Genomic DNA, 22,162 nt, shown 5'->3' with positions numbered 1-22,162 from the left:
TTTTATATCCTTGTGTGAGTTCGCCCTGCGACGCACACTCATAAAAGAGCTGCGTCTTTTTAAAGATGCCCTCGTGCGGCTCGTGCAGAGCCCCGCTCAGCGAAGGAGATCGTCACATCATCTGCGTCTCCTGCCTGGGTGAGGACCATGCAGCGCTCGCGCTCGCTGACGGCGGATGCCCTCATTGCGAGTTAATGCCTATGGTGACTCTGAGGACTCGCCGGGCGTTCTTCTCGAAGCCTGCATCATCCGCTGCGCTGCAGCGCTGTAAAAAGCGCCGCTTGCAGCGTCTACCGGAACCGCCTCCAGCTCTGCCGAGCTTGCCGGTTCCCCCCGCTTCACCGGCCTCCCCTGCATCGCTTCCCAATGGTCAGCCGCCGCTGTCTGCCGCCGCGTCATCGGCGGAAGTGCATCTCAGGGCCGCGTCGGAGGAAGAGGACACGTCCTCTCTGCTTGCTTCGGGCAGTGAGGGTTGGGCGAGCTCCGTGGATCTCCGTGGATTCTGCTCAGAGGCCCAGCAGACGGGCGGATATCGATAAGGAGCTGATGCGAGTGCTCATGCTGGCCGCGGCGAGCCTCGGCCTCGAGTGGTCTGCTCCAGCGCACCCTTCTCGTTCCCGGCTGGATGGTAGCTTTCTCCCGGATGAGCGTTTTTCTCCCAGCTCAAAGCACGCCCCCTTTCTTCCTGAGCTTCACGAAGAAGTGGCGAAAGCTTGGAACGCTCCTTTCTCGGCGAGAGTTCGTTCATCTGTTTCACCAGCATTCTCCACACTGGACGATGCTAAGAACAGAGGCTACCTGTCACTTCCGCCGGTGGAACAGGCTATTACAGCGCACCTTTGCCCGCCCTCTGCTGGACGGCGGACTAAGGCGGCGTTGCCATCCAAAGCCTGCCGCATGACGTCATCGCTGCTCGCACGGATCTTCTCTGCTGCTGGGCAGGCTGCGTCTGCGCTGCACACCATGGCCACGCTGCAGATTTTCCAGGGCGATCTCCTCCGCAAGCTGGATGAGATGGGACCTGAAGCGATCTGTCTCGCGGATCTGAGGAGTGCTTCGGATCTCTCCCTCCGCGCTACTAAGTCCGCTGCACAGGCCATGGGACGGGTTATGGCTTCCGCTACGGTGGCTGAGAGGCATTTGTGGCTGACGCTCTCTGACATCAAGGAGTCTGAGCGCGCTGCATTCCTCAACGCGCCGCTGACTCCTGCTGGCCTCTTCGGATCATCTGTCAGCGAGTTTGTGGAGAGATTCGTCGAGGACCAGAAAGCGTCGCAGGCGTTCAAGCACTTCTTGCCGAAGCACTCCGGTTCTGCAGCTGGCCGCGATAGGCCGGCCCCACAGAGCTCTCAGTCACGCCCACCGCCTCCAACTGCGTCATCGCGACAGCGTCAGCAACGCAGCGCGGGACCCCGTTCTCGCTCTTCCAGCCGTCGCCCCGCAACGCGGAAGCCGCGGCAAAGGATTGCGGTGAAGCCAGAACCCCCGAAATCATCCTAGCACTGCTAGGAAAGCGCCGGTGTATGAGTTCCGCTGCGGCCGAGCTCTCACCCAAGCGCGCCACTGTTGCAGTTCCAAGAATTGTGACTGTCTCAGCGTCTTCTGCAATGCGCAAGCCTGCACGAGTGCCCGCTTGCCTGCACACAAAAGCCGTTATCACGGCTACCCAGATATTTCCCGAAAAGAGTGTTATTTCTGGTGTTCTGGCCACGGCCGATGGTGCTATAAATGTAGTGACGATGCCCACTCCTCAGTGCCCATCTCCGCATATAAGCACAGCCCTGCACACAGCTGTGATCAGCGCGCTCCCCGCCTCAAATGGCACAGGCGCGACGCCCATGTTGCAGCACACCAAAGCGCCGCCGTTGCCCAGGCAACAGAGCGCGCTTCGCATCCAGCCCTTAGCCATTCATGCGGATGCATGGTCAGTGCTTACAGGGGTTTCGGATTGGGTGCTAGGCATTATAAAGAGAGGCTACTCGCTACAGTTTTCTCGACGCCCTCCGCGCTTTTTAGCGCGCGTCGAAACCACGGTAAAAACAGAAGTAGCACACCTACTTCGGGCCGAAATATCAAAACTGTTGAGCAAAGGGGCTATAGAGCCTGTGTCTCAAGCTCAAAGCGAGGGGGGGCTGTACAGCAGATATTTTCTGGTGCCCAAGAGACGGGGGTCTCAGGCCCATACTGGATCTAAGACAGCTGAACAGGGCATTGATGAAATGCAGTTTCAGAATGCTTACGACCAGGAAGCTCCTTGCGCATATTCGCAGAGGGGACTGGTTCATGTCAATAGATCTGAAGGACGCGTATTTTCAAATACAGATAGTGTCAAATCACAGGCGATATTTGAGATTCGCCTTCGAGGGCCAGGCATACCAGTTTACAGTCCTGCCGTTCGGCTTGTCCGTAGCTCCTCGTTTACGAGGTGCATGGATGCAGCACTCGCTCCTCTCAGACTCAGAGGCATGCAAGTGTTGAACTATTTGGACGACTGGCTAATTCTGGCTCAATCATGAGCGGAGCTCATGGAGCACAGAGCCGTTTTACTCGATCACCTCGAGAGACTCGGTCTCAGTGTCAACTGGGCGAAGAGTTCGCTGAACCCCAGTCAGACTATATTGTTTTTGGGTTAGCTCTGGACTCACGTTCCATGATGGCGCGGCTGTCACCACAGCGCACGTTGAGCATGCAGCGCGCGGCGAGTTCTCTCCAATGCGGCGTGACTGTTTCGCTCAGAGAATGTCAGAGGATGCTGGGTCTCATGGCCTCAGCATCTCCGGTTCTGCAGCTGGGCCTGCTCCGCATGCGCCCCCTGCAGTTCTGGCTGAAAGCGCGGGTACCGCGCGGAGCGTGGATATCTGGTCGACTGCGTCTCAAGGTCAATCAAGGCTGCATTACAGCCCTGAAACCCTGGACAGAGATCGACTGGTACCAATCAGGTGTAAGCCTGGGGACTTCCTCGACAGTGAAGATGGTGTCGACGGACGCCTCCACGTCGGGATGGGGAGCGCTGCTCGAGGGCAGACCATCCTTTGGCCTGTGGTCAGAACGGGAAAAGCTCCAACATATCAACTGTCTGGAAATGCTGGCAGTGGAGAACGCGCTGACGCGTTTTTGTCCCCAAAATCAAAGGCCACCACGTCTTAGTCCGTTCGGACAACATGTCTGTGGTGTCCTACATAAATCACCAGGGCGGTCTCGGGTCCCGAAACCTGTACAGGCTGACGGAACGCCTCCTGGTTTGGGCTCAGTGCAACTTGCGCTCGCTGAGGGCAGTGCATGTGCCTGGGCTACAGAATCTGGGTCCAGACAGGCTGTCCAGAAACAACATTCCCACGGGCGAATGGTCTCTACACCCGCAAACAGTCCGGCTGTTGTGGGAGAGATTTGGCAGGGCGGAGGTGGACCTCTTCGCGTCCCACGAAAACGCTCACTGCCCCGTGTTCTTTTCCAAGAACGAAAGCGCGCTATCAGGGAGATGGCCATGCTGCCCGCTTTATGCTTTCCCTCCCGTCTCCCTCCTTCCGCAGGTGATAGAACGGGTGAGAGAAACGAGATGTTCCATACTGCTTGTAGCACCTTTTTGGAAGAACCAACCATGGTTCCCAGATTTGATGCGGTTAGCAGATATCGCCCCGTGGCCAGTGCCTTGGAGGAGGGACCTCCTATCGCAGGCCAGGGGCTCGATTTGGCACCCTCAACCGGAGTTGTGGTCCCTCCATGTGTGGGCGTTTAACGGTTACCCGCTGATCTCTCAGTGGGAGTGCTAAATACCATCGCTCAGGCTAGGGCTCCGTCGACGCGACGGCTCTATGCCTAGAAGTGGTCGGTGTTCTCCAGCTGGTGTACAGCTCGGGGATGTTCACCCCTTAGTTGTGAGGTGACAGAGGTTCTCTCCATCCTGCAGGAGCTGTTGGATAAGGGCAGAGCCCCATCCACGCTCAAAGTTTATGTGGCGGCCATCGCAGCGTTTTCTGAAACGGCGCTGGGTCAGTCAATAGGAAGGAACGATTTGGTCATCCACTTCCTTAGAGGAGCTAGGAGGCTGAATCCTCCCAGACCTCCGTCAGTCCCTGTATGGGACCTCGCGACGGTTTTGGAGGCCATGAAGGGTTCCCCCTTTGAGCCTATCCAATCGATTAGCCTCCAGCATCTGTCGTTTAAGACCGTATTCTTGTTGGCTCTCGCTTCAGTGAAGCGTGTGGGTGACCTGCACGCGCTCTTGGTGAGCCAGTCGTGCTTGGAGTTTGGGCCTAATGACTCTAGGGTCATACTCAAACCTAGGCACGGTCATGTGCCAAAGTCCCTCAACACGCCATTTCGGGCTCAGGTTATTGCCCTGTCTGCTCTGTCGGTGTCAGGAGAGGATGGAGACTCGAGTCTTCTTTGCCCTGTTAGGGTTTTAAGAGCTTATGAGTCTCGCTCCGCTGTTTTTTGACAGACTGAGCAGCTGTTTGTCTCGTTCAGTGGACGTTCCAAGGGAATGGCTGTTTCGAGACAGACTCTATCCAGATGGATAGTTGACGCCATAGCGTTAGCTTACGCTTCCAAGGGCCTTCAGTGCCCACTGGGCGTCAGAGCACACTCCACAAGAGGTGTCACCTCGTCGTGGGCGTGGTCTACTTGGATCTCCTTGCAGGATATTTGTATGGCGGCAGGTTGGGCCTCGCCATCTACATTTATCAGGTTTTATAACCTGGAGGTTCCCGCCTTGCAAGCAAGGCTGCTGTTGGTATAGCCGAATCAGGGCCCTGATGGGAATTCTGAGTTTGTGAGCGCTACCGACTGTTATATGGGCAGTATTACGTAAGACCCGCATTGCCACATTGGTCAGGCCTTGCCTCGACTGTGTGATGATTGTATTGCCGCATCTACGGGTGCTGCTAGATATGGGACGGAAGGCTTTCCCCCCCTCTCCTGTCCTGGGCTCTCTGTGAGTCCCTCGGGTGACTGTGCACTGTAAATCCTGGGCGTTGCTTCAGGTTTATTGGTGTGTGATCCCTGCGCACACGGCGTTTTACATGGGGTTCCCGTAGCGTCTTAGCTAAGACGCAGTACGAGAGAACTCTTGTAAGAGAACGTACTCGGTTACTTACGTAACCTCGGTTCTCTCTAGAAGAGGGAACGAGTACTGCGCTCTCTGCCGTGCGTACGATTCACTCTGGTTCGCTTCGGCGATTAAATAAATCAGGTGAGTCAGCCTTTTCGAGCTCCTTTTATAGGGTTGGGCCACACCCTTTTCGGCGGGAAGTGGCGTGATGGGCGCGAAGCATCCTAATTGGTCTGATATTGCATCAGCCTGCGCTCGATAGGCTGTGCACTTGCTGCAGAGCAGCCAATGAGCGAGCGAGCCGTCTCGCCTATGGCTGTGTACTGCTGCAAATGCGCTTTACAAAAATTCAAAATTAAGGATAATTTTTTGCTTCAGTATTTCGTGAAAAGAGACTTTTCCCGTAGCGTCTTAGCTAAGACGCAGTACTCGTTCCCTCTTCTAGAGAGAACCGAGGTTACGTAAGTAACCGAGTACGTTTATTTGAAACATCTTTTTTTGTCTCTCAAAAAATACAGTGTACGTCATGTCTGTTCTGTTTGGGAGATTATATCATTTATGGCATCATCCACTTTCCTTTGCTCAGATGGTCTGTGGGACTTATAAAGAAAATATAAAGAAAATAACTGCTTATTTCTAACTCCTTATTTCTTGTGGTTTCCTCAGGTGCTGAAATACCTAGATTACGTCTTCACTGGTGTGTTCACATTTGAGATGGTTATAAAGGTAAATACAACTGCCTTTTATCTTTTATTTTTATTTTACTTGCAGTATTAAATGTTATTGATTAAAAAAAAATTTTTTACGAATGATTTAAAAAAATGTATTCACACTACCCTTTAAAAATGTAGGGCTTCTATGATTTTTTATTGTGTTTTGAAAGAAGTATGTTATCATCACCAAGGCTCCATTTGTTTGATCAAAAATACAGTAAAAGCTGTAATATTGTGAAATATTATTACAATTAAATTTTTTTAATTTTCTTGTGATGACAAAGCAGAATAGTAGCTATTACTCCAGTCTTTAGTGTGACATGATCCTTCAGAAATTATTTTTCTTTTGATGCTTAAGAAACATTTCTTTAAAAATGTATAAGCGATGTTGAAAACAGTTGTGCTGCTTAACATTTTTGTTGAAACTAAGATACATTGTTTTTAGGATTCTTTGAATTATTAATATCTTTTGTAACATTACAAATGTCTTTACTGTCACTTTTGATCAATTTAACGCATCTCTGATGAATGTAGATGTTCACCCCTTTTTTGTCTTTTCCCTTCTAGATGATTGATCTTGGGTTGCTGTTGCATCCTGGTTCTTACTTCAGGGATCCGTGGAACATACTGGACTTCATTGTAGTCACCGGTGCTCTGGTGGCCTTCGCCTGCTCGTGAGTGGCTGTTATTGTAATTCTGTCAGAGTGGAGCAGACACAGCGGTCACAAGAGCAGGCTGTCAGTTCAAATCCAGCAAGAGAGCATTCAGTCGAAAATGACGGAAACAGGATGTGACTGTCTGCTGTTTAGTATCTGGTGTGAGATGGAGCTCTGTGATGAGGGGAAGTGTGGCATCTGTGTATAGTTTGGTCTTTGGAACTGATCGGTTTAATGCACATCTGTTTTTTTTTAGCTCATAATATTATTGTGCATAGCGTGCACACTTGATTCTAATGATTCGGGTGGGTTTAGTATTTCCCACAGGAGCTGAGCCAGACAGTTGCATTTCCCAGCAGTTTGCTTTAATTCTTATTGTTCATGACCCACCCATGATAATTAGCAGTGATTTCCTCTTCTAGTTGAATCAATTTATAATTTGAAAAACCGCAATGAAACAACAATAAAATCCACTCACGTAGAAATAAAATAGACTCACATTACATAAATTGTTCGCTTTCCTCACCCTCAAGTCCTTATTATGTAGATGAGTCTGTTTCTTCATCAGAACCGATTTGGGGAAATTTAACATTGCATCACTTTGTCATCAATGGATCCTCTACAGTGAATGGGTGCCGGCATGAGTCAGTGACATGAGTCCAAACAGCTGATAAAAACATCACAATAATCCACAAGTAATCAACACGACATCAATTAATGAAAACTAGCATTTCAAAAAATTGCATTAAGACTCGTTTAACTTGAAACCATTATTTCCAGCAAAACAAATCAAGTCCACTGTCCATAATGTTTCTTTCTCCAGTTGAAAAAGTCAACTTGTCTGAATCAGGAGAGAAATATGCACTGTTTACAAATGTAAATAACAGTTAACAAAAGTTCAAAACAGATATAAAAAAAAATGTCTATGCATTTTGATGTGAAAGGACAACATTATTATGGATTATGGACTGGTATTTTGGCCAGAAGCCAAATAATTGTTTTTATAAACTGTTTGAACTTTCATTCTGAAGGCACCCATTCACTGCAGAAGATTCATTGGCGCACAAGTGATGTGATGCTTCAATTATTTCAAATATTTTCTGATGAAGAAACGAGCTACATCTTGGATGGTCTGAGGTTGAGCAAATTTTCAGCAAAGTTTCATTTTTGTGTGAACTGTTCCTTTAAGGTAGGGACCTGAGCCATATTGAGAGACCAGAATATTGTAGAGTCCTTTATAGCAATGCCCTTGCAACCACCCACAACCCTCTAGCATTGGCATAGCAACATGCCTGTGTGTTTTGTGTAATAAATGCAAGGTCTAGTTTGAGTGTGGCTGAATCCTCTAAGTTGTCATGTTCAGATGCTCAGCTGTCTTTCTCCACCTCTGCGGTTGACAGAAGGACCCTGGGGTGCTTTAAAATAGCTGAAAAAGAGGTGATAGAAAACTGCTCGGCTTTTGAAACCAGCTTTCTGTGCGAGTAGTGCAGTAACTGTCCATCAGCTCCAGCTGGCACCTGTTCTTCTGATGGTGGCACTATAGCATATCTACGCATTTATTTGTTCAGCTAAGACTCTTTGTTTATATATATGCTGAACAAGTGTAAAACCAAGATTTTAAAAAAAAAAAAGTTTTAGTTTTAAAGGGGTCATATAATGCGATTTTAAATTTTTCCTTTCTGTTTGGAGTGTTACAAGCTCTTGGTGCATGAAGAAGATCTGTAAAGTTGCAAAGTCTCAAATCCATCAGAAACAGGTAACATGTTTCGTAGCTTGGCAGTGTTTCTGAAATGGAAGATAAGACTCGTTCACACACCCCTAAAATGGCTCGTTCTAACACAACCCCACATCTCTACATCACTATGTGGGAAGATTTGCATAACGCCACCCAGATGTTCATGCAAAGAAAGAAGCCGTACTTTTATTCTCGTTGTGGTATTGTTGTTGTTGCCGCCGCCATCTCGAATAGACGCTGTGTGTTTCACTGTGAAAGCGAAACTACTTTGTTAGGCCTACCAAAAGGGGACTATATTTGCTTCGTCATGCCTAGAGCTGATCCGTGCTGGTCACTGAGGAAATACATCAACTTTGCACTGTGGATTGCTGAATTGGCTTTCACCGTGGATGAAGGGGAGTCCAGCCCGGGGTCATCACCGCATAAACACCAAATAATGTTCTTTTTAGCAGCATCATATGACCCCTTTAATAAAAAACAATGCCTAGGACATGAAAGTGTCTGTAGTTAAAGAAAGGAGTACTTAGGGTGGTATCGGCTCTGGTATTAGTGCACTGTTGTATATTGATTATAAATGAATCTCATACCATGTTCTGCTCTTTCTGATTCTCTTGTGTTTGTCTCACTTTAACTGTGTTGTAATCTTCCTCTTTCTCCTGTGCTGAGTAGTGGATAGCAAGCTTTTGTCCTGTGGGCTTTAATGTTTCTCATTTAGTTTTTTTCTCTCTCCATTTTTCTTTCTTTATTTATTTCTTTCTCTGTCTCTCTCTCACTTTCTTTATCTGCCCTGTCCTTCCCTCTTGCTTGCATTACTTTCAGGAGCTTCATGGGGTACGCATTTGGTATTACCTGCTTCCTGTGTATCTGCCTGAGTATAAGTGTTTTTGAGTGGATAAGGAATCGCCAGACAAGTGCATCATATTCAAGATTTGTGAAACTGCACTTCTGTAGACCACGATTGGGCATTAATTCTTAAACTCAATACACTTCATCAACTAACTAAACTTGCCAATTGTTTGTTATTTTAATCTGTATCCATAAAGAAGCCCAAAATAATACATATTTTAAATGCAATTGTAAGAAAGACAAAATAAAACTCGCTGATGTAAGATAAAAGACATACAGTACCAACTGTCTACTAAGAAAAACATATTTTGTTTTATAAAAAATATATATATTTTACTTGCTGTAAACAATCAGCATCTATCACAAGGACTTGCATGAACCTTCATGCATGTACTTTCTTTTAGTGTGTGTGTGTGTGTGACATTTGCCAATATGTAACCTTTTCACTTTTGTGATTTTTATCACAGTTCCATGTTGCGACGTCTCTATATTTACTGCTCAATGTGATTTATCTTGCAGAGATGTTACAAACAAACAGTAACTAATTATACCTCGCAGCATCATGTCTTTGATTATTATAATAGTTTATGTGCACTTGAGTTGCTTTGATGCTTTTTAATCTTTCTTTGCTGTGCCACAGTGTTTCCACTCACTGACAGCTCTCTTCTATTCTGATCTCATTTAATCTCATTTAATCTGTATTTACTGCTTATTCTATGTCTGTGATGCAGCTTATTATGTGTGTGTTTCTATGTTTGTGCATATGTGCATGGTTTTTCATCGGTTTCCCTCGTCAGATCACAACAAAGCGTGACCAGGTGGGGACAGTCTATATTGTATGAAAACATACACTTTATCCCCCAACCTCCCCGCGGACCACTCCAAACTCACAACCCTTCAACTCTTCCTATCTGTCAGCATTTGTAGAAAAGGATAGACCTACTTTTAACCATGACTTGACCTCTGACCTTTGAAGGGGCTTATAGAAACTACTACTCCTACTGTTTCCAGAGGACAGCCACCCCTAATGCTCAGTCAAACAAAAGCTCAATTATTAGTCATTAACCAAAAAAAAAAAAATAATAAAGATTTTGATCCTGCATATCCTTCATATATAGTAAATATATTTTTGTATTTTATATATATTAGTGTTGGGCGATATGGTCATTTTTCAAATCGTCATATCGTCAGCCCGTGAGATCGACGATACACAATATTATTGAGCATGGGTGGAGCAAGAGAGAGACTCTTTGTTCTTGTCATAGCATAACTATTTGGTGTTTTAAACCGAGCAGGTGCGCGAGAGAGAGCCTATGGAGTCACCAATAATAAAAAAAAATTACTTTCAAACATACTGACTGATTTAACTAACGTTAAAAATAAAAATACTGTATTTAAAACAGCTAGTTCATACATAGTCGGACGCAACTGTCATATCTCACGTCCGCATCTGCGCAGGGAAGTTATCAGTCTAAATGTTCTGCAAAATCAGTCAACGGTGAAAATCAATAGCAGATTTAATTTAAAGTCCAACAGTTAAATACTAATATTGGGCATAAACGAACATTTAAATATAAAGTATTTAAAACAGGTAAGTTGATATATTTGTAGTAAAGTTGAATTGAACTGATGCATCAGTCATACAGCGCTCCGGACCGCACGCCTCATGACGAGTCTGACGCACCGTCACAGAAACAAGAATGAGATGCATTCTAACCAGTGTTGGGGAGTAACTAGTTACATGTAACGGCGTTACGTAATTTAATTACAAAATAAATGTAACAGTAATCAGTTACAGTTACTAAGAAAAAATGAGTAATTAAATTACAGTTACTTATGAAAATTGTAACGATTACAAAGAGGATTACATTTGAATATTTACACACATCCACATACAGCTTATTTCTTTCCCAAATTGCACTAAGACATATGGCCCATAATCTCCGAGACGCGGAAAACACATTAGTAGAATCCAGTCATAAAAATGGAATTCAGCCTATAACGTGGACGCAATATGCCACATTTTGGACGAATAAATCAAAAGTAGGTCACTACACTTGAATCAAAGAGACCGGAGTGAACTGTGTAAGCGCACAGCTGGAGCAGAGAAGCGACACTTCTGTTCAGGGTTTCAGGTGCAGGTCAGTTTCATCTGTAAAGATGCTATTGTAGTTTTGTCTTTGTTTACTTAGTCAAGCAGCAGCAGCACATTGCTCGCAATCACTCAAAATACTGTATAAACGACGTCATTATTATCTTTTGTAATGTTACAGTAGTAAGTTAGCAGACAAATCATCATATTTTATCATAGGTTTAGGGGGAGCTAGTTGGATACAAAAACACAACCCTTAGGAAAATAAATGTAGCCTATGGTATGGCACTAACCGTGGTTTAACTATGGAATTTGTAGTAAAAATAAATACAAGTGGTAATTCATTTGCCAAAAAAACAAAATTGCACTTACAAAACATGGTAAAAGTCAAATAAAAATCTTCAGTATTAAAGTCATGAGAGAGATGGGTGGATAATGGAAGTGAAGGTGCAGTTCAGGAGAGAACTCTTAATTACGTTGCATGTCCCCAACCTAAGGATTCAAATCTTTTTCATGTCAGGTCCAAAAAAAAAAATAGGGTTGTCCATGTTTCAGAATGGGTTGTGGGTGTATCAGTGTGAGATTTTCCAGCCTATTTTTTTCCCCAGTCCGCCCCTCATGGAAATTAATCTCTAGAACAGTCACTTCATGAGCATTTTTCACTTATTTTGAGAAACTATCATCATATCATATACAAAGAGACAGCAGTGTTTCAGAAAGACACCAATGTTTCAGGAGTTTAGTACACAAAATAGGACACATGCTTATTAGATAACCGTATTTGAGTTGATGTATATGCTTTTATTTTTTTATTAACTATTTTCCCCAAACCATTGTTAGATGCAGTTACATGCCTGTAGTTATGCAAAGATTTGGTTTCAAAAACAGTATCTATAAACTATTTCTTTTGATTTTAAATCTGCTTTGAACTTCAGATCAATCTCTAAGTAAAAGGCACTACTAAAGTCTGATTGTGTGGTGGATGTGTTCAAATGTGATCATCTTAATTCAGCTGATGAAGAATGATGAAAGTCTGACAGTATTGAGCACTACTGTTAAGGTTAAACCTGCATGGTGTAAAATGGTTGAAGATGATTAACAGTTGCAAATTAACATTCATTAGAAATTTATAAAAGTAATCAAAATGTACTCAAAAGTAATTAGTTACATTACTTTATTATAGTAATTAAAAAAGTTACACTACTATTACATTTTAAATAGGGTAACTTGTAATCTGTAACCTATTACATTTCCAAAGTAACCTTCCCAACACTGATTCTAACATAACTGTGACATTAAACTCAGTTAGTGAGGGCTCGTTTAATATATTGCACATACAGTAGGCCGTTTAGATTACTTGTTAAAGTGCAATAAAATACCTTATATCTGCAGACGATGTACGTCTGTTTGTGGATGGAGACTTTGTAACGGCCAAAACTGTATTTTGCATGCATCACATTATAGTGCGGTGTGCATGAAAATAATAACAAGGCGGCAGATTGAACTTATTATCCATAGTGGTTCTCACGTAGTCCTTCTACGTCATCACCACATAGTGTGTTTTATAAGTTAAGTGATCAGTCTTTAAGAAAAGGACTACGTGAGAACCCTGCACTATGGATGATAAATTTGCTCTGCCGCCTTGTTAATTATTTTGTCTTTACTTTATTTGTGACACCAAGAAAGAGTTAATCTCTCATGTATGAGAAGAGCGCGTTGCCGTATACCAGCCATTAAATGTGTGGGACACCAACTTGTCATTTTCTATCTCTTTCATTTCATGGATTTAACGAATTATCCGAGTCAAAGCGTTACAACTTCACCGACTACATGCTCTAATCCTCCTGCGTGTGCGAGGTGTGTGTGTGTGTGAAATGCGGGCATTTTTAAATTATATTTTAAATTAAGTGAAATAGCTGGGCAGTTTAAAAGCCGAATTATAATAAGCAGCCTAATAAAAATAAAAATAATAGTTATTATAATATATTATTATAATCTAATACATTGATAGGAAAATGAGCCTAATATCGTCTTGATTATCGACAGAGAATTCTGCTTATGTCGATATCTCTGACGATCGTCGATACACGATACTATCGGCACAACCCTAATATATATATATATAAAATAATAAAATATTTGCTTAATTATTCCAAATACAGTGGGCCCTATTTTAACCATCTAAACGCAAAATGTAAAGCGCACGTGCAGGTGCACTCAGGGTGTGTCCAAATCCACTTTTGCTATTTTAACGACGGAAAAACAGTTGGCGCGCCCGACTGCATGGTCTAAACAGGATGTCCCTATTCTCTTAATGAGAATCTTCCATTCCCTTTAAGAGCCAGTTGAGCTCTTGCCATGACAGATTTGATATTTACACGGCAGAATTTGGCAAGCACAAAGACAGAATGTGTCTCCGAGATGAAACGGAGCTGCTCATGTGCGAGCAAATAGATAGCCTAATTCTGATACATGCGATGACTATCCATTATAACATGTAGGCATTGATATATATTTATTATATATTGATATATATCCATGCCTACATGTTATAATGGATAGTCATATATATATATATATACCACTCTTTAAATAACAAAGAAAAAACATTGCACTAAACTTTAGACCAGGTTTGAGCTGGTCTATGGCGCAGTCTATTTTCAGCTCCTTAAAATAGCATTGCGCCAGCAATGCGCAATGCTATTTTTAGACCAGCACGTCCATGGGTGCAAAAATGAGCCCAAATGCATTTGCTAATTAAACGACAATGGCGCTGGACTGAAACTTGCAAACACACTTGCGCTGCGCCTTGCATCGCATTGCGCCGGGTGTATGATAGGGCCCAGTGTTTTAGGATTTTATATAATTTAATTTTGGGCTGCAATTTGGCCCGGATTTGCAATTGACCTTTGTATCAGGATGCATCAGGTGGCTTTACCCTGTCACAAACATTAGGCAGAACTACTTCAGCACTGAACCTGTGTGGTGGGTGCATGGAGACAGATGGTCCTCTGAAATCTATGGGAGTATAGTTGAGTGTCTCATTGGGCAGAGATCAACATGCACCCCAGACAGACATTGCATGGACATTGCATGCCAGTGCGATAGAGAAAAAGTAAGAAGACAAATCACAGAGCTAAGCTATGACTCCCTAAACCTGACTTTTTCTTCTCTTTTTCTTTCTCTAGGCTTATTTGCCATAGCGGGTATTTGAAATTTAGTATTTTGAATGATGAATGTTTTTTTAAGACATACAGACACACAAAAAAATCTTAGTAAAGCTTGACAACCTATTTCAGCTGTCAAGGAAATATCTCACCGGTCAGAAAGGACCACTTTTTTGGGATTAAACAAGGTTGAAATGGAAGTTGTTCTTGTTCATCGACATGTCTGCTGAAGTTTAGAGTAAAAGAGTTTTAAAATAGCCTTTTCTTACCATTTCAGATGAGTTCCATTCTGTTGAGCTGTGTAATTTCAAATGCCATTCATTGTAAACCTGTCTTAGAGCAGCTGAAACATTCAGAAAACTAATCATTCTGGGTCATTGATGTCGACTATCTTCAGTGACTTCATTTAACTTCAAGTCAATCCTGAAAATAAAGTTAAACTGAATGGAACTTGAACAACAAAGCGGCATTGATTATTAAAACTTTAAAATTATTTATTTTCTGTTCAGTTCACTTCATTAGTGTTTCCTTCTAAGCCAGGTATCACTGTTATGAATGTTCATACTTAAGATTTGAGGCTTTTAGCTTGGGCCAGTAAGCAAACAACCAAGAGCACCCTTGCAACCAGATCATAACACCCTGGCAACCACCACCAACACCCTAGCAACATGGTGACGAGTTTCGCAAGAGCAATAATTCTAAAAATGTAATTCTCATCATCAGAATATGACTTGGCCAACTGTGGTTTTTACAAAGAGACCATCCCTGCTGTATGGATAGTTTCTTTGTATCTTTTTCTACTGAATGAATGTTATTTTACAGAAATATTCAGTGTTAAATTATATTTATCATCAATCTCAGAGGTAGGTTTGTTTCTGTAGAATAACCTCCCCTTGAAGGCATGCTTTCTACTAACAAAATAATCTCTAGCTAATGTAATTCTGAATTACATGATGGGCTAGAGGAAGTGATTACTACATTAAAATGTAATTGAATTGTGTTCAGGCTTTGTGCATGCTGGCAGATGACATAAAATGCATCTGATGTGTGTTCAAATGTGTGATCACAATCATGTTTGAAATGTCACTTAGTCATTGCTTTTTCCTTACAGAGGAACTAAAGGCAAGGACATCAACACTATCAAGTCCCTAAGGGTCCTTCGAGTCCTCAGACCTTTGAAGACCATTAAACGTTTGCCTAAACTGAAGGTATTGTCCTACTGTCTGGTTCTTAGCCTGCTTAGCTCTTAACTTACTCCTCTGAGATCAAGCAAGTGGAATTAGAGGGTTTCAGTTGTAAACTGACATGATCTGATAAAACAAAGTGAAAGATTATCATTCTTAGAACCGATAGAAAAATCAATTAGGCCCAATATACGGGATGTCCCGGCTAATCAAGGACAGTTGGCACCTCTATTACCTAGACACATTATGCGTTGCTTGTGTGGACATTTTACAAAACAGGAATGATGCCCCTTGTGTAGACCTCCACATTAACAGCCTTGCTGCATCTTTCTGTCTAATCAAATCACACACTTAGGCAGACAAACAAATCGTTTTAGAAACACTCTCCATTATCTCATTACATGGCTAAATTATACATCCAAACTTACATTTCACATCATCATTTATTCGTTTGGCTAAAGATTCGTCACCAGTGGCATTAGAGCAAATAATAGATTAATAAATAAAACTGCCGTTTAGCTTAGTTACTATACTAATGCATAGATAAAGCCTCACAGGGCCACAGAGACATTTATCCTACCTACATAAATCTTATTAGCATTAATGCTGAAAATATACCACTCAGCGCTAATAATGATACCCTGAGGACTTTAAATGAGCAGAAATGACAGAAAAGTGAGAAGATTTACATATCCCCCCACTCCTATTTTATCATTCGCCTAAGGGCAGTCATGTAGAGCGAGGAGAGCAGTAATCAATTAAGACTCTGCCACAGCCTACAATGCTTTCACAAGGGCCTTGTGACATTAACACGACGACACATTCTACACAGATGGATTTAATGAAGGTGTGCATTATAGTCTGCTTGTGTTAGGGAGGCCCTCCATTCCAGAAGATGTTTGCAGGAGATCTGATTTGTGCTGTTTGTGTGTCCCCAGTCCGTGTTTGACTGCGTGGTGAACTCTCTGAAGAACGTGCTCAACATCCTCATCGTTTACGTCCTCTTCATGTTCATCTTTGCGGTTATTGCTGTGCAGCTCTTCAAGGGGAAGTTCTTTCACTGCACCGATGAGTCCAAAGCCCTGGAGAAGGACTGCAGGTACAGCTGTCTGTCGGGATATATTCTGCATGAGGGAGGCAGGGTGGGTGGGAAAGGAAAGAGAGTGATAGTCTGGATGGAAGGAAGGAAGGAAGGATGAAAGGAAAGAAATGGAAAAGAAGAGCAAAGAAAGAAGGTATGGGAAGAGAAAAGGGGCAGAAGGAAGTAAAGAAACAAGAGAAAAAAGAGGAAGTGGGAAGGAAGAAAGAAGGAATCAATGCAGGAAGTAAAAGGAAGTAAATAATAAGTTAGATTTTGATGTGTTTGTACTCAGGGGTCAGTTCCTGGAGTACGGCAGTGATGGAGTGGCCATGACACAGCCACGCGAGTGGAAAAAATATGATTTCCATTATGATAACGTCTTGTGGGCCTTTCTGACCCTGTTCACTGTCTCCACAGGAGAGGGCTGGCCAACGTGAGTCCACACACACACACACACACACACACACACACACACACACACACACACACACACACTTACTGTGGTCTTACAGAGACATGTTAAAAAAAATTTGGTTTTCTTACTCTGATCTCTTTATCCTTTTGCTCTGTCTGTTCTGATTAAGTTTCTCTTCTGGCTTAATTCTCTCTGGGGTAATCTATGTTCATCTCCACTCTGCTTACTTTTACCTCCATATTTTACTTTTAACTCCAGATTTTCATAGAAAAACATATTTGGTTAAGAAAAAAAAGAAAAAGAAAAGAAAACTCCTGCGGTGCAACAAGAAAATCCAGAGTTTTTCATATTTAGATTAAAACCCTCTTTAACACTCAAGAACTGTGTATGGTTCCTGCTTGAGTTTTTTCATGGACAAGGATGCAATCTTAACCACTGCATATAAACACTTTCTTCCCTCTCTGTGGTTTTAAGATGATGCTTTTGGTCTGTTCTTTGTGAAAATGTTTTACATTTGTACTTATTATGCAGTTAAGTTAGTTAGTTAAAGGAAAAAAATCACCGTGAAATTAAACTGGACAAATTAAATTTTTTTATACAATGTTGTTTTTTACACACTGCAACAGTGTTTATTATAAAAGATTTACCCTTATTTTATCTTTTCTCATTATTTTTTAAAAACCACTGCCTGAAAGTCAAAATCAAGTTCTGTCCTGTTTTGTTTTCTCATCCGAGAAGCCGTTTCCTTCAAGATTTACATCACAGAAGAGGAGAAAAAATTATCTTAATTTCTGAAACATTAGTTCTTGAATTTAATCATTCCAAATGTTTTTATTATTAAAGTTTTTTTTTTTTATTAAAATTTCATTTACCATTTTTAAAGGTCTATTCACTGTGCAACAAAGGGTTAAAATAAGAAAAATGTATCTTGACGAACTTGTAATGGTTAAATCATCTTATTCTCATCCTCCTTGTGGTTCTCTAGAGTGCTGAAACACTCTGTTGATGCCACATATGAAGACCAGGGTCCCAGTCCGGGTTACCGCATGGAAACCTCCATCTTCTATGTGGTCTACTTCATCGTATTCCCTTTCTTCTTTGTCAACATCTTTGTGGCTTTGATCATCATCACATTCCAGGAGCAGGGAGATAAAGCCATGTCAGATTGCAGCTTGGAAAAGAACGAGGTAGGACGGGACAGTCGGAGGCTTACATAGTCAGTTAAAATCAACCATAAGCAGGCAAGTAGATGGGGTGATGGCAAACTGTAGGCACCATTCACTGTTGCTTAAAATACAGTTTCAGTGTATGCTAATTCAAGGTCAAAGTCTTGTTTCATACATGCATGGACAGTTGTGAGATGTCTGGAAGAGAAGCACTCTTAAGAGAAGTCCTCTTACCTGTGTGAGTCCAACGCACCTGTCAGTCTACAGCTTCACTTTCTTGACTCTAAATTCTTTTGACAAACACATCCTCACACACACAAGCACAGATTTAAACCCCGGGAGGGACTACCAGACCAGTCAGTCAGTACTCTTTCAGCTGTCAGACTTTGTTATAAAACATTTTAAGCTACATTGTTATCTAAACCGTTACTGAACCTCCTAAATTATTGATTTGAAGTGCTCTACATAGGCATAGATTCTACCCAGCTGGTTTTCTTGTCTGATTAACTTATAAGTGCCCAAAACATCTCTAAAACCAGCTAACAGACCGGTCTATCCAGGCTGGGAGACCAGCTAAGACCATCAAACAACCTTATGCTGGTTTAAGATGGTTTTTAGCAGGCAGTGCTAGTAGTTGTAATTCCTGTATGCAATATACGATATTAACTTAAATTAAAAAAACATTACAAATATTTAAGTACCATTTTATAATTATGTTTTCTTTATTTCTCTCTTTTTCTGAGTTCTCTGTATTTGTCTCTATTATATCTTCTCTCAGTGGATATATTAGTCTGTGTTTAAATATTAACCTTTAATCACTCCTAAAAAAGGACAACACTTAAAGTCTTTGGGGTCATTTTTACCCCAAACTTTTAAAAAGCGATTGCATAAGGAAATATACATTTTTTATATGGAAAACTATATATCATTTTTTTTATTTACTTCTCAACTATACATTTATGCTGTGTTTTTGTGGAAATTTTGAAGTTTTTTACCTATTTACTGCACAATTACATAACTAGGCCATAAATTGGCTCATGAAAAATGATTTTTTAAAGAAAAAATCACTTAAATGATGATCTTAATTAAATCTAAATAGTTTCTGGACATTGCTCTATGTGTTAGGGATAGAATACTGCCATCTAAAGGTTAGTCAAAAAACTTTATTTCTTATGGGTTAGGAATTAAAGTGCAATGGCCACATGTATCCACTAGAGTGCTATAGAGACTCATTCATTTTCACTTCATTTTTCTTGATGCTTCAACTTCTCCTCACAACTTTATGATATATATTTTGTGAATATTTATTTAAACATTTTGAAATACATAAAAAAATCTGTAGTTTTGTCAGAGTTAGAATTTGTTGTTGTTTTCTAATATATTTTGAATTATCTGCTTTTGCAAATTATTATACATACATTTGAAAAAATCAAGTCACCACTATGACATGATTGTAATCACACACTATTTATTTCAGAAAATTATTTATCAACAACTATTTATTTTTTTAGAACAAGAGATTTTAGAACAAGATGAATTTTAAAAGTAAATAAACCAATATAATACAAAACAACAGCACCAATAAACTGTAATGAACAGGAGTGAAGGGTACACAGAACAACTTTTTTTATAAATCACATGGCTAATAAACATGTGAAAGAACAAGCAGAATATTATAGAATATATATTACAAGCTTGTTCCATGTTGCATATGTGACATTTTTCAGATTTGTGCCAGTTTAGTTGATTTTATTTGCCAATTTCTATAAAAATGCTCTCTGTTGCAGTGGCATACGTATGTTTGTGTGTGTGTGTATGTGTGTGTGTGTGTGTGTGTGTATGAGATAGAAAGTTTGTTCCACTTTGGGTTTATGCTCTAGGACCAGACCTTGAATTAAATGTAAAAATTTTTAGATTTATGCCAGTTTAGTTAATTTTATTTGCCAATTTCTATAAAAATGCTCTCTGTTGCAGTGGCATACGTATGTTTGTGTGTGTGTGTGTGTGTGTGTGTGTGTGTATGAGATAGAAAGTTTGTTCCACTTTGGGTTTATGCTCTAGGACCAGACCTTGAATTAAATGTAAAATTTTTTAGATTTATGCCAGTTTAGTTAATTTTATTTGCCAATTTCTATAAAAATGCTCTCTGTTGCAGTGGCATACGTATGTTTGTGTGTGTGTGTGTGTGTGTGTGTGTGTGTGTATGAGATAGAAAGTTTGTTCCACTTTGGGTTTATGCTCTAGGACCAGACCTTGAATTAAATGTAAAAATTTTTAGATTTATGCCAGTTTAGTTAATTTTATTTGCCAATTTCTATAAAAATGCTCTCTGTTGCAGTGGCATACGTATGTTTGTGTGTGTGTGTGTGTGTGTGTGTGTGTATGAGATAGAAAGTTTGTTCCACTTTGGGTTTATGCTCTAAGACCAGACCTTGAATTAAATGTAAAATTTTTTAGATTTATGCCAGTTTAGTTAATTTTATTTGCCAATTTCTATAAAAATGCTCTCTGTTGCAGTGGCATACGTATGTTTGTGTGTGTGTGTGTGTATGTGTGTGTGTGTGTGTGTGTGTGTGTGTATGAGATAGAAAGTTTGTTCCACTTTGGGTTTATGCTCTAGGACCAGACCTTGAATTAAATGTAAAAATTTTTAGATTTATGCCAGTTTAGTTAATTTTATTTGCCAATTTCTATAAAAATGCTCTCTGTTGCAGTGGCATACGTATGTTTGTGTGTGTGTGTGTGTGTGCGTGTGTGTGTATGAGATAGAAAGTTTGTTCCACTTTGCGTTTATGCTCTAGGACCAGACCTTGAATTAAATGTAAAATTTTTTAGATTTATGCCAGTTTAGTTAATTTTATTTGCCAATTTCTATAAAAATGCTCTCTGTTGCAGTGGCATACGTATGTTTGTGTGTGTGTGTGTGTGTGTGTGTGTGTGTGTGTATGAGATAGAAAGTTTGTTCCACTTTGGGTTTATGCTCTAGGACCAGACCTTGAATTAAATGTAAAAATTTTTAGATTTATGCCAGTTTAGTTAATTTTATTTGCCAATTTCTGTAAAAATGCTCTCTGTTGCAGTCACATACATGTGTGTGTTTGTGTGTGTGTGTGTGTGTGTGTGTATGAGATACAAAGTTCGTTCTACTTTTTATTTATGCTCTAGGACCAGATCTTGGTTTATTTGTAGAAATTTTCAGATTTATAATGGATTTAGTTTTATTTTTTTGACAAACAAAATTTTAAAAAGTCATTTTTTGCATTTTCCCATTCATTTTCAATGTGGGGTCATTTTGACCCCAAAGACCTTAAAAGGTAAATTTTTTTTACACACCTTTAGAACAACCAAATCAAGCCCAGTTTTTTTGTGCATGTTTAGATAGATGATTTAGGAAATGTCACCGAGTTTCATGCCCCTGCGATGAAGGTAACACTTTTAAAAAATGAAGGAAAAATCCATTGGGGTCATTTTGACCCCAAAGGATGATTAAAGGTTAAACTGCTGTAACTCTGATTTGTACAGCTGGTTTGTTGTTTGTCTTCCAGCACTCATTCGTTCAGTCATTCATTAGTTAGGTTTAGAGAGCTCTGGTAATACCAATGCTGTTCTGTTAATCAAACATGGAAAGTTCTGGGTGATGAATAGTTATATGCTTGTAGACATTCACTTCTACATTTTGTTGAGGACTTTATGTTGAAATAAGTGTGTTTTGATGTCATCTACAGCGAGCTTGTATCGACTTTGCCATCAACGCCAAACCTCTGACTCGCTACATGCCGCAAGACAAGCAGTCTTACCAGTACAAGATATGGAAGTTTGTGGTGTCCACTCCATTTGAGTACTCCATCCTGAGCATGATTGCCATCAACACAGTGGTTCTCATGATGAAGGTAACAGCTGTCATTTGCAGACTGTTGAAGATTACAGTAAGGGAAATTTACTATTAGACATTTATATATGATACCTTTTTTCTCCATTACTGCTTGTGGCATGGCAGTCATACAGCAAACTTTCTAAATTAAAAGAAATTTGAACAAAAAGAGGAATTTTAAATTAA

The 22,162-nt window shown here is 41.1% G+C and overlaps 1 protein-coding gene across 1 annotated transcript in view; it reads left to right on the top strand.

Annotated features, from left to right (window-relative positions):
- LOC132130013 (voltage-dependent N-type calcium channel subunit alpha-1B-like) overlaps positions 1–22,162 on the top strand; it is a 121,544-nt gene that overhangs the window by 78,003 nt on the left and 21,379 nt on the right. Inside the window, exons 22-28 of the mRNA XM_059541579.1 lie at positions 5,717–5,776; positions 6,331–6,437; positions 15,371–15,467; positions 16,382–16,542; positions 16,817–16,957; positions 17,925–18,126; positions 21,831–21,995. Coding sequence (XP_059397562.1) covers positions 5,717–5,776; positions 6,331–6,437; positions 15,371–15,467; positions 16,382–16,542; positions 16,817–16,957; positions 17,925–18,126; positions 21,831–21,995 — 933 coding nt within the window. The remainder of the gene's footprint in view (positions 1–5,716; positions 5,777–6,330; positions 6,438–15,370; positions 15,468–16,381; positions 16,543–16,816; positions 16,958–17,924; positions 18,127–21,830; positions 21,996–22,162) is intronic.

Source organism: Carassius carassius, chromosome 47 (assembly GCF_963082965.1).
Source record: "Carassius carassius chromosome 47, fCarCar2.1, whole genome shotgun sequence".
In the NCBI taxonomy this organism is placed as follows: domain Eukaryota; kingdom Metazoa; phylum Chordata; class Actinopteri; order Cypriniformes; family Cyprinidae; genus Carassius; species Carassius carassius.
The sequence above is the reverse complement of the archived record's forward strand: the minus strand, read 5'-3'. Positions and strand labels throughout refer to the sequence as shown.